The sequence below is a fragment of the Hemibagrus wyckioides genome, linkage group LG01 (genome assembly GCF_019097595.1).
Source record: "Hemibagrus wyckioides isolate EC202008001 linkage group LG01, SWU_Hwy_1.0, whole genome shotgun sequence".
Taxonomy (NCBI): Eukaryota; Metazoa; Chordata; class Actinopteri; order Siluriformes; family Bagridae; genus Hemibagrus; species Hemibagrus wyckioides.
In genome coordinates this window covers 4,904,227-4,918,033 of record NC_080710.1, presented here as the reverse complement: position 1 = coordinate 4,918,033, position 13,807 = coordinate 4,904,227, and the positions used below count along the sequence as shown (strand labels likewise).

Below are 13,807 nucleotides of genomic sequence, written 5' to 3'. Positions count from 1 at the left end.
GCGGAGACAAGACGAAACGAAACACAGGTGACACCAAAGCATGAACATGCTGAAAGGGAAGAACCCTGAATGAATATTGTGGACTTTGGTAAATTGCTGCAGTATAAAAGAAATAAAACACTGGACACTTGGCAGTGTGTCTCATAGCAACACCCTGTTGATAATTTTACTATAATAGCCACAACTGATTTATTCCTTATTGCAAACATCATCGACATGTCTATCTATCTATCTATCTATCTATCTATCTATCTATCTATCTATCTATCTATCTATCTATCTATCTATCTATATCTATCTATCTATCTGTTAGTGGATATGGCAGGCTTATGACCTTTGACTCGAGTCTGGTCCTTCAGGTCAGCATAGTGCAGTAGAGTAGGTCTTCATTGCTGCATGTCATGTCCTTTATTTTCAGTGGGAGACTTGAGTGTAGTGATGATGGTCATGATGATGATATTGTGATATCTTCAGGACCTCCTTTTGTTTTTGGTTCTTGAAGACTTTGGTTAGTTTAATGTTAGTGTTGTGCAGAGTTATAAGAGACATGCAATGCAACCAGTGAATTAATACAGTAGCGTGTGTGTGTGTGTGTGTGTGTGTGTGTGTGTGTGTGTGTGTGTGAGTGTCCATCCAGCTGGGCACGAGTCATCACCGGAACTATTCATTTAACACATTGCTGTGTTTCACACACACACACACACACACACTGATGGATAGAGACATACTGACAGATAAACAATAAACAACACTTAGAACACATGTTACATCTAAGACCTTTAAGTGTTCTTCAGTGTGTCCTTAAAGGTTCAGAGAATGGAACAGACAGATGATGGAGAGATGTACAAACAGAAAGAGACAGACAGCAACATACAGACAGAGAGATAGACATATGGACAGACGCAAAGATCTACAGACAGACAGACAGATCGAAAGATTATATATATGCAGACTGAGAAATAAAGGTGTAGAGAGATGGAAAGACGGACAGACAGATCTGCAGACAGATACAGATAGAGAAAGACAGATATACAGAAAAAAAGACTACAGACAGATCAGTGTATAGACAGATTATAGATAGATAGATAGATAGATAGATAGATAGATAGATAGATAGATAGATAGATAGATAGATAGAATGGAAGTTCCCCGTTATATACTAAACATCTTTCCTACTTTCTCTCTCGCTCTGTTCTCACTTTCTGTAAATGTCTCTCGTCCTCCGCAGACTCCTCCCTCTCCTCCCGGTTTTCTCACCTCCTCCCACCCCCACCCCCCCTCCTCTCTATGCTCAGCTCGGTGTGCGTGTCGTCGTTCCGAGGGCGAAAGGCGGGCAACCAGTCGTCCAACAAGGTATGCGGGAGCGCCGACATGCCGTGCCCGGCGGACAGCGAGCGCATCGTGATCAACTGCGGCGGCGTGCGCCACGAGACTTACCGCAGCACGCTGCGCACGCTGCCCGGCACGCGCCTCGCGTGGCTTACCGAGCCCGACGCGTCCAGCAACTTCGACTACGATGCGGTGGCCGACGAGTTCTTCTTCGACCGTCATCCAGCCGTGTTCGCCTTCGTGCTGAACTACTACCGAACCGGTAAGCTGCACTGCCCCGGCGACGTGTGCGGCCCGCTCTTCGAGGAGGAGCTCGCCTTCTGGGGCATCGATGAGACGGATGTGGAGGCATGCTGCTGGATGAACTACCGGCAGCACCGTGATGCTGAGGAAGCGCTCGACAGTTTCGAGACACCCGAACCGGACCCGCCGGACGATGATGCCGCGCTTGCCGGAGGAGCGGACGGAGACCTGCGGCGTCTCTGCTTGCACGAGGACGGGCGCAAAGTGGGTTGGTGGCGCGTGTGGCAACCCAAAATCTGGGCACTTTTCGAAGACCCTTATTCATCCAAATACGCACGGGTGAGTATTTGTTTTAATCTCTTATTAAAGAAACATTGCCGCTTTTTATTTTATTCCTTTGAGTAGCGCGCGCTGGGTGACTGCGCATCACCGCAGTGCAACCTCGTGCTTTAATTTGAATTTTTTGCATCCGCGTGAGCAGTTCATGATGCACGTCCTAATGGGTACCCTAATATCATATAGTCAGTAGTGCACGTGCATGTACAGGTGTTAATATTTGTATAGCCTTTATTTTATAACATGCACACCTGATGGATAAGGTTACAGGTGTAAATGCGCGCGCCGAAGTGTTTTGACAAACAGGACGTCCTAATTAACATCGTTAATTACAAATCAGCTGCTTTAGTATTGTTTTGTTTGCTTTTTTCTCTCATGGATAGTATCAGCCATAAGAAATAATCTGTTCATTCTTTACAGTCGTTTGAAAACAATCAAGGCCATATCGCCATAGTAACGCTTGCATGAATTGCAGTGTGTCCTCAACTTTGATGATGATTGTGTAGTATTGTGCACCAGAAGAAATGTTCGGTATATTATTTAATCGTTTAGCGCAGTATTGCGCATCGTAATAATCAGGAAATCGGAATTATATGAATGACACAAGCTATTCATCTGCTAGGACCTGAGTCATGTCTTATAAGCACTTCTTGGAAATAGTTACCAATAACCAGCGCAAGTAAAAGTCTATCACCTTGCTGCAACTTGCTTCTGCTCATCATGAGTTACGTGTAGTGAGCGAGTTGATATCAAAATAATCAGTGACCTTAGACTTAGCTCTGGACTTTCAGAAGTTGTTTGAAAGCAGAGCGGGGTTTGTGCAGAACTACACACAGGTTCGTTTTTAATAATCCGATCGTGGATTGTGTGCGTAACCCGACTGAACGCTAGTAACTTTCTCCAGATTAATATCGTCTGACTCCGAATATGTTGCAGTCTGTAATAATCAACTTGTTTAAATATTTAAAAATATGATAAGCCAATCAGTCCTAGGAACGGCTTAAAGGAAAAAAAAATTCTGTACATAAAAACAGACATCAGAGCTCCAGAAACCCAAACACTGAATCAACTGTACGAGTATTAAGTTTCAGTTGTTAATGTAGAACACCCGTGTCTCATCGACTTTCCCTCCCCACTTCCCCTTGGGAGAATCTTCTTCACCATCTTTAAGGTCGTTCCATTACTGTATTAGCTCAAGTCCGCGAGGCGATCCTTCATAGACCGGAATCAACAAAACTAGACCTCACAAGAGTAATAAACGTTACAGTCTGCTTCGACTTTAGCTCTCGCACCACCAGTGATTGTAAGCGCTATGAATTCTTTCTAGTCTAGACGTGCAGCCTTTCAGTAAAAGTGGCGTCAGGTGATTCCACAGAGTGAGACGGCGGATGTTTTTCAGACTCGTCAGCAGATTATCCGCTCTATCATCCATTTTTATCCGGAATGTCTTTGGAGACTAAACTAAAAGCAGAAAAAATTTTCTAATCTAGGAAATAATTGACAATGCTTTTCTCCTCCTGAGGTGGTTGACTCTCAGATACATTCAAACCCGTACAATAAAAGTAAAAATTCGCTTAAAAATCCGCATCCGTTTGTTTTCTCCGCACTTGCCGCTGCCAACAAGCAGTTCCTGACTCCTCAGCTGATAATATCATTACACCCTTTACCACTTTTCCTCAAACCTGAAATGGTGGAAGGGCTTGTGTTTTTTTCTTTAATCAGTTCTGGACAATTACATTGTAATTGCATTTTTGTTAAACAGCGTCATGTCTTTGAAATGCATTTTATTTAAAGCGATGTGATTGGATTCAATTAGACAAGCTTGCATAATCGCCAGCAGGCTGAGGGGAAATATCTATCATTGTCAAAAATCTGTATGCATCATTAGTGAGAGAGTATAAAAAAAAAACAATCAAATGACGTCTATCATTATTACAGGAAATCATCTCAATCTCCTTTGGTCTGGTGCTGAGGAGAGAGGTCAGAGGAGACCTGACAGGAAGGATATAGTAACAGTTACATCCATAGTGAGCATCTCCATACAACATACAACACCATGCGCCTTCTGGTGGATAGGCTACAGCTGAGGAAAACCACATCAGGGTCCAGACAAGAGCAGGAACCTGAGGCTACACTGGGGACAGTCTTACCCAAACTGGACAACTGAAGACTTTGCAGGGGTCCAAGCACCGTAAATGTTCATATGTTTACCAGAGTTAAATATTGAAGAAACATTGCTTTGGTCTTTCTCCATGCTTGAACCGCAGGGGTCCAAGCACCGTAGTGTTCATGATGTGTTTTCATTGCGTTGGGTTTTTATCGGCATACAGCCCGAATATACAGCAAGCGAAAAGCAGCAGAGTGATGGATTCACTGTATTCATAAAACACTAGGCAAAGATTACCTCAATGACCTACTGCTTCTGCAGTATGGAAATAACGGACCCTGTTCTATCCCATAAGGCAGTTGGACAGGCTGAGCATAAGTGCTATAGGTATTAAACTTTGTTCTTCGTGGTTAAGCCATACTTATTTAACAGCACTTGAGTAACTTGTTGAAGGTCTAAATGAGAACCTAACCTAATGCCAGGGCCAGTTTTCACAATTGCCACTGCCAGCAAGCAGTTCTCAACCACACAGCTGGGTAATATTATTACACCCTCTCCAACCTGAAACAGTGGAAATGTTCATGTAGGTCACATGACCGCACCAACCTGGAGGATGCTGTGTGTCCGGATTGTATTTATACTACATGTGTATACTGATTCGTATGTACTGTATCAAAACCTGAGCGGAAGGTACGGATGCACGCAGTGTCCAAAGCCTGATCACTAACCATTGGTCTGATCAGCAGCCTTACGCTAAATAATTCACATAAATGCATGTGATTGGATTTATTCATCAGCTCTAGCTGCAGTATTTTTTACTTGAAAAGGATTGTAGAAATCTATCAATTGAATCTGAAAAAAAAAAACTAAGAAAAACAATAGTAGTATGTTTGTTGTTGTTTTTGTTGTTGGAGAATCAGTGTGAGGGCTAATGCACTGACCTTGACCCATCCAGAGGGTTTAACCCCAGCATTCTACCTATGCCTGAGCAAATCCCAAATCCAAATATATAATTCTAACTAACCCTAGACAATCAGTCCCGCAGCATTAAATAGAAAAAGTCACGTGATCGGTGAATCCCTAGTCGGAATCTGCTCTGGAGGAATGCGTCTCCATTGTGTGTAATGTCATTCACAGGTCAATACCTGTTCCTGCAGCTTCTGCCTGGGAGATTTACAAGCCAGCACAGTGATATAGAGCAGAACACAAAGCCCCCTGCAGTTACACGAGTGTGATCTGTGTGTGTGTGTGTGTGTGTTTATGTATGTGTGACCACATGCCGCTCTGTAACCTAGTTAAAACATCCGAGCGATCCAGAACCTAGTGAAATGCATGACGTGGTGTGGAAAGGAAGAAAGGAAGAAAGAGAAGGGAGAGATAGGTCAAGGTTGAAAGAGACGGAGGAGGATGGACGGCATGATTTAAAGCAGGACGGCTGGATTTACGGTGCGGACGGACGGTAAAACGTTTATGAGCAGAGCAATAATCAGCCGAGTCGTTCACGCCAGTGCCAACCTTCTCTCTCTCTCTCTCTCTCTCATTCTCTCTCTCTCACACATACACACACATGCTGATTTTACTGCAGTGAAGACTGAGCGAAGCCGAGTGAGAGCTACAGATCAGGAGAGAGTGAGACCGTTAGCGGACAGGAGCTAGAGGATGAGCAATTGCTCGTCTCATCACGTCCAGCTTAAGACACAAGTACTCCAATCCACCTTCCAGCGCCGTGTATTGATTGATCGGTTATTGATTACGTGCTCTATGTCTTGTCATGGCAGTCAGAGCTCTCTCTCTCTCTCTCTCACACACACACACACTGTAACTGATCCTCATCAGTAAAACACACACACACACACGTGCACTAATACTGTTGAAGGTTATTACAACTAAGTCTTTAATTTACCGGCGTCAATATTTATGATACACTAGAATTTGTTGCAAATAAGAGCAAGAATCGAGTGAAATCTGGGACGGATCTGTGTGTGTGTGTGTGTGTGTAGAACGTCCAATACCACACAGACACCTTCTCCCGTTTCAGAGTTAACACACTGGCTACAATCATACTGCAGGAAAAATGCAATCCACATTCAATATCTTTTTCTCCTCACGTTACACAGCTTTGGCTTTTTGTTTTTTGTCTTTCATGACTTTGGGATAAAAATGATCACTAGCGCCTCTTGAGCCTTAGCAGGACGCGTGAACATAAAGTATGCAGGTTAGACCTGTGCTTGGAAAACCTTTTTTTAATGTAGTTTTATTGCACTGTACTGTAACTCACAGAAAATTAGCCGATGCCTTCTAACCAGTCAGATTCGAGACTTATATATAATATATAAGAACTTTTAGTTTGTATAAAGTAGCGTATGCAGAGACAGAAAAGTAGAAGACATCAGATCAGTTCTTCTGTCAACATAAGAGCCACAAAAGAATCCAAATTCGCTGTTCATCACAAACGTGTACGTAGATAAAGCCACGTGTTTTTCCCCCCATTGTCATGGTCATGTGTGCAGTAGCTCTCATCATATAGGAAACTGACATGCTGATAAGGAGCTTACTGCACTCACAGCTTACAAAGCATTTATAAACATGCCCAATGAGTTCTGTCATGAGATATTGAGGTGTAGATACAGTACCAGTACAGTAAATCTTGATCTGAGATTCTTTCCTGCATAGAAGGACGAATAATCGGGAGAAATAATGCCCAGGATGTACTGTTATAGGAAAGTCATAAAGGACAGTGTCAAGTGATGCATCCTGATGCAAAGAGAAGTTCCTGTTACCTCACCAGTTGATCACCTTGAAAATAAAGAGTGTTTTGTTCCTTTTATACCACAGGAAGTTAGCTGGAAGTGTACTGTGTTTGACATGTGTTTGTATTGGTCGAGTGATCGCCCGTTCTCTCTCACACACACACTGTGGTTACACAATGCTGAACACACTGTTACTCTACACGGTCAGAAACATGTGAAACACTGGCATTGTGTTTGACCATAGTCGTGAAGGTTACATCCAAGTGTCCTCAATGTTCGGTCTTTGCTGATTAGCAGCTCTGGGGCGGATAGAAATGCACCTCAGCGGTTCGTTTTGGCCTGAACATTGCTTCCATCAACAGTTCTCATTTCAACTTGCCATCGATGGACTTCCTGGACTTTATATATAGCAGCCATATTAACCACATTGCTTTGGGCAGGGTTTTGTGTGACACCAGCGATTTTGTCAAGGACGTTTCGCCGTCCCCAGACAGAGATACGGGACGGAGCGCACACACATAACAAACCGGCGTTTCCATATCGCGCACGTGAAAGTTGAGCTGACCGGAATCATAACAGAAGGTGTGATGAGTTCATTAGGTAAAGGAGAACCGGTTAGAGATCAGTCGTGCTTCATTATCGGAGGAAATAACAGCTGATCCGTGATCAGCCATGCTTCATTATTCATCACGTTTTTTTATTCTAGGAAGAAGAAGTGATCAGAGACCAGCTTTGTAGCTCAAGGTGAAATCATTAGGTCCGTTCGAAAATGGAGCTGCTACTCTATACACTCATTATATACATTCAGATTGGGATCAGTTCGGAGATCAGTCTCACGTCGTCATGCAATGTTCCAGGAAGAAGGAAGAGCTGATCAGAGACCAGCTTTTGTAAATCCAGGTGAAATCAGTTCATTGGGACAAGGAGAACTGTTCAGAGATCAGCCCTGCTTCATTATACACTGTGACATCATTTAGAGAACAGTTCTGTACCCCAAGGTGAGATCAGTCCATTCAGGAAAGTGGTAAGTTGTTGCTTTAGGAAAAAGAAGAAGAACTGTGCCCAGAATAGGTTTGTACTGCAAAGATATTAATAGTGCATTAGGAACAGCGGAAGAGTTCAGTCATGCTTTCTTTTGCAAGGACGAAGAGCTCATCAAGGACCAGTTTTATAACACGAGGTGAGATCAGTTCATTAGGGAAAGCAGAGATTAGCCACACTTCAGAGGCCATTTCTATTTAAAAAAAAAATCAAGGTGAGATCAGTTCATTAGGAAAATAGTCTCGATCAGAGATCAGCTGTTCTTCTATATCTTGATTCTAGGAAGAAAGAACAGCTGACCAAACATCAGTCATGCTTCATTGTACATTCATTCTAGGATGCAGCAAGAGTGGCTCAGATTATAGTTTTGTAAGTCTGATCAGTACATTTAATAGATACTTGATCAGAGATCAGCCAGGCTTTACTCGACACAGGGCATTGAACCTAAGGAAAGAGAAGAACAGCTGATCTGACAGCAGTTTTGTAACATAAGGTGAGATCAGTTTATTAGGAAAAGCAGAAAAGCTGATGAGAGATCAGCCACACTCTACTCTTCTCTGTAACACAAGGTAAGATCAGTTCATTAGAAAAAGCAGAAGAGCTGACAAGAGATCAGTAACATAAGGTGAGATGTCTATAACATAAGGTGAGATCAGTTCATTAGGAAAAACAGAAGAGCTGATGGGAGATCAGCAATGCTCCACTCATCTCTGTAACATAAAGTGTGATCAGTTCATTAGGAAAAGCAGACAACCTGATTAGAGATCAGCCATGCTCTATTCTTTTCTTTAACATAAGGTGAGATCAGTTCATTAGAAAAAAACAGAATAGCTGATGGGAGATCAGCAACGCTCCACACGTCTCTGTAACATAAAGTGTGATCAGTTCATTAGGAAAAGCAGAAAAGCTGATGAGAGATCAGTAACACAAGATGAGAGATCTATAACATAAGGTGAGATCAGATCATTAAGAAAAGAAGAATAGCTGATGAGAGATCAGCCATGCTCTACTCTTCTCTGTAACACAAGATGAGATCAGGTCATTATGAAAAGCAAAAGGGCTGACGAGAGATCTGCCACTCTCTACTCTTCTCTGTAACACAAGGTGAGATCAGTTCATTAGGAAAAACAGAAGAGCTGATGAGCGATCAGTAACACAAGTTAAAAGATCTTTAACAAAGTGAGATCAGTTCATTAGGAAAAGCTGATGATAGATCAGCCACACTCTATTCTTTTCCTTAACACAAGGTGAGATCAGTTCATCAGAAAAAAGCAGAAGCGCTGATGAGAGATCAGCCACTCTCTACTTTTCTCTGTAACACAAGGTGAGATCAGTTCATTCAGAAAAGCAGAAGAGCTGACAAGAGATCAGCAACGCTCAACTCTTCTCTGTAACATAAAGTGTGATCAATTCATTAGGAAAAGCAGACCACCTGATTAGAGATCAGCCATGCTCTACTCTTTTCGTTAACACAGGATGAGATCAGTTCATTAGAAAAATCAGAAGAGCTGACAAGAGATCAGCCGCTCTCTACTTTTCTCTGTAACAGAAGGCGAGATCAGTTCATTCAGAAAAGCCGAAGAGTTGACGAGAGATTAGTAACACAAAGTGAGACATCTATAACATAAGGTGAGATCAGTTTATTAGGAAAAGAAGAATAGCTGATGAGAGATCAGCCACTCTCTACTCTTCTCTGTAACACAAGGCGAGATCAGTTCATTCAGAAAAGCAGAAGAGCTGACGAGAGATCATCCACACTCTTCTCTGTCATACAAGGTGAAATCAGTTCATTAGGAAAAGCAGACAACGAGATCAGCCATGCCGTACTTTTTTCTTTAACACAAGATGAGATCAGTTCATCAGAAAAAGCAGAAAACCTGATGAGAGATCCGCCACGCTCTACTCTTCTCTGTAACACAAGGCGAGATTGGTTGATTAGGAAAAACAAAAGAGCTGACGAGAGATCAGTAACATAAGGTGAGATCAGTTCATAAGGAAAAGCAGAAGAGCTGACAAGAGATCAGCAATGCTCCACTTGTCTCTGTAACATAAGCTGTGATCAGTTCATTCAAAAAAGCAGAAGAGCCGACGAGAGATCAGCCACGCTGTACTCTTATCTGTAACACAAGGTGAGATCAGTTCATTATGAAAAGCATAAGAGCTAACAAGAGATCAGCCACACTCTACTCTTTTCCTTGAGAGAGATCAGAGATCAGTCCTGCCTGATTGTACTGTGTGCTCAAAAGAAAGAAGAGCTGACCAGACATCAGTTTTGCAGCACAAGGTGTGATCATTTCATTAGGAACAGGATGCTTCGTTATCCTCTGTACCTTTATTCTATCAGTGAAGAGCTAAACATCTAATACGCCATCATTGGAGAAGAGCTAATAAGAGAACAGTTTAAAAAAGGAACCGTAACTATTTCCCATTCAGGGTTTATTTCTAGCTGAATTCTTCGAAGTCCCTTGTCTCTTTAAGCAGCCTTTTTTTTCGAACTGAGAGGAAAACTTGGCAGAAGCGTGAGGGACGTCTATCAGTTTCATTACTTTGTCATTAGCGAGTTAATTTTAACCACAAACGACTTCTGGCACTTTATGAGCACAAATATTCCTGCTGGCTACGAGACAAGCCAACGTTCCTAAATGTTCGCGGCTGATTTGTTGAACCTTGCTTGGAAATCTTGCTTAGTGAAAAGAATGATGGGATTTCTTACACAGAGAGAAAAAAACACATTGCAGTTCCGCGTAAATGACCTCGGCGTAAACATCTGATCCCAGATCAGTGTCTTGTCTTGATTATGTGTGCAACTGATTTGATATCACACACAAATCAGGATAATGTCATGTATACAAAATACACTAAAACACACACACACACACACACACACACAAAGACACCAAGCCTGTTGTCCAGCACCTGTTTATCGTGTGGAATACTAATGTGATACTAATTTGCATCGTAGAGTAAAGTGTGTGTGCGTGTGCTTGTGTGTGTGTGTGTGTGTTGTCAGAGTCCTGGTTTCTAATCCAGATTGCAGTTCAGCTCTAATTCTGCTCAACCTGCTGAGATTATTTTTGGGCCAGTTTTTAGCCTCGAGGCCACACACACACACACACACACACACAGTCATGGCCAATCACGTCATAGCCTGTCCGCTCTGCTCAGAAAGATATCTGGTCATAACGCCGCATGCCTGTTCCCTTCAAAGCCATAGCCAATCAATCTATTTACTGTCTTCGGGGACTCAGCCTATCAGAGCGCAGCATGTGTCGGAGGGGGGCAGGGCCAATCGTTGCGCATTTCAAGCACTGTGCTCTGCAGCTGCAGCCTGTATGGGAGAGAACACTGTCCTTTATGATGTCATCATGTGAGGTCACTGCTGAAAGAGAGAGAGAGAGAGAGGGAGAGAGAGAGAGAGAGAGAGAGAGAGAGAGAGAGGGAGAGAGAGGGAGAGAGAGACAGAGGGAGAGAGAGAATATTTTCAACTTGCATTAATAAAAAATTAATAAAATAATTAAATTTTTTTAAAATAAAAATATACATTGAGTTTGGAAGGAGTCTCCAGTTCCAGAGCTTGTTTTCCAGCATCAGGGGTAAAGCTGTAACTTTACGGATTGTATGTAACAGGAAAGTAAACACACACACACACACACACGTGTTGGTTGCCGCCATTGATTTTGGATACACTTGTGTTTTGGCTTTCCCTGATACAGGTGTGTGTGTGTGTCGGCTCCGTTGGAAACCTGAGCCGGGAGACTGCTAGGTATTTTCATCTCTGAAGTGATTGATACTTCCTGTAGCGATGAGATCATATACTGCTGAGCAGCATCTGAAAGGCGACATCACGCCCTGCTGTCTGTCTAATCCTGATGAGCTCTCTTTCGCACACACAAACACACACACACAAACACACACACACAAACGCGGATTTTGATTTACTAAAGTCTGTTTTTTGTCGATGTAATGGAACGGTTTAGCAAAAAGTTCCTAAAAAAACTTTTCCAGCCCCATTTCTCCCGAGTCATGCTATAAAGGTGCAAAAGTGCTGAGTCATCAAAATAAATAAATAAATAAATAAACTGATGAAGAAGACAGAAAGGAAGAAAGAGAGCAAGACACACAATGAACTCATATCCAGTTCCATATATTTATTGTGTGACGGAAGTTTTACAATTTTCAAATCTTTACAATTTTTTATTGTTTTTAATATAAATCTGATAGACTGATGTGTGTTCTAGTACATTCCTTATAGGAACAGGTCTCTACCTCATCATCCTCACACTGCCACCACCATGCTTCATCATCATCATCAACCTCACACTGCCACCACCATGCTTCATCATCATCATCAACCTCACACTGCCACCACCATGCTTCATCATCATCATCCTCACACTGCCACCACCATGCTTCATCATCATCATCAACCTCACACTGCCACCACCATGCTTCATCATCATCAACCTCACACTGCCACCACCATGCTTCATCATCATCATCAACCTCACACTGCCACCACCATGCTTCATCATCATCATCAACCTCACACTGCCACCACCATGCTTCATCATCATCATCAACCTCACACTGCCACCACCATGCTTCATCATCATCAACCTCACACTGCCACCACCATGCTTCATCATCATCATCAGCCTCACACTGCCACCCCCATGCTTCATCACCATCATCAACCTCACACTGCCACCACCATGCTTCATCATCATCATCAACCTCACACTGCCACCACCATGCTTCATCATCATCATCAACCTCACACTGCCACCCCCATGCTTCATCATCATCATCAACCTCACACTGCCACCCCCATGCTTCATCATCATCATCATCCTCACACTGCCACCACCATGCTTCATCATCATCCTCACACTGCCACCCCCATGCTTCATCATCATCATCAACCTCACACTGCCACCCCCATGCTTCATCATCATCAACAACCTCACACTGCCACCCCCATGCTTCATCATCATCATCCTCACACTGCCACCCCCATGCTTCATCATCATCAACCTCACACTGCCACCCCCATGCTTCATCATCATCATCCTCACACTGCCACCACCATGCTTCATCATCATCAACCTCACACTGCCACCACCATGCTTCATCATCATCATCATCCTCACACTGCCACCACCATGCTTCATCATCATCATCATCCTCACACTGCCACCACCATGCTTCATCATCATCATCAATCTCACACTGCCACCACCATGCTTCATCATCATCATCATCCTCACACTGCCACCACCATGCTTCATCATCATCATCAACCTCACACTGCCACCACCATGCTTCATCATCATCATCATCCTCACACTGCCACCATCATGCTTCATCATCATCATCATCCTCACACTGCCACCACCATGCTTCATCATCATCATCAACCTCACACTGCCACCACCATGCTTCATCATCATCCTCACACTGCCACCACCATGCTTCATCATCATCATCCTCACACTGCCACCACCATGCTTCATCATCATCATCATCAACCTCACACTGCCACCACCATGCTTCATCATCATCAACCTCACACTGCCACCATCGTGCTTCATCATCATCATCATCCTCACACTGCCACCACCATGCTTCATCATCATCATCATCCTCACACTGCCACCACCATGCTTCATCATCATCCTCACACTGCCACCACCATGCTTCATCATCATCATCCTCACACTGCCACCACCATGCTTCATCATCATCATCATCAACCTCACACTGCCACCACCATGCTTCATCATCATCAACCTCACACTGCCACCATCATGCTTCATCATCATCATCATCCTCACACTGCCACCACCATGCTTCATCATCATCAACCTCACACTGCCACCACCATGCTTCATCATCATCAACCTCACACTGCCACCACCATGCTTCATCATCATCAACCTCACACTGCCACCACCATGCTTCATCATCATCAACCTCACACTGCCACCCCCATGCTTCATCA

General features: G+C 43.3%; 1 protein-coding gene across 7 annotated transcripts in view; it reads left to right on the top strand.

Moving 5' to 3' along the window:
* kcnc3b (potassium voltage-gated channel, Shaw-related subfamily, member 3b) overlaps window positions 1-13,807 on the top strand; it is a 65,341-nt gene that overhangs the window by 12,180 nt on the left and 39,354 nt on the right. For 5 of the 7 annotated variants that reach the window (XM_058399674.1, XM_058399700.1, XM_058399691.1 and 2 more), the window contains exon 2: window positions 1,229-1,911. The exons of 1 other annotated variant lie outside the window; for it this stretch is intronic. In XM_058399674.1, the coding sequence (XP_058255657.1) occupies window positions 1,288-1,911 (624 nt within the window). In that variant the 5' untranslated portion in view covers window positions 1,229-1,287. The remainder of the gene's footprint in view (window positions 1-1,228; window positions 1,912-13,807) is intronic. One more of the 7 variants, XM_058399665.1, reaches the window with a different exon arrangement.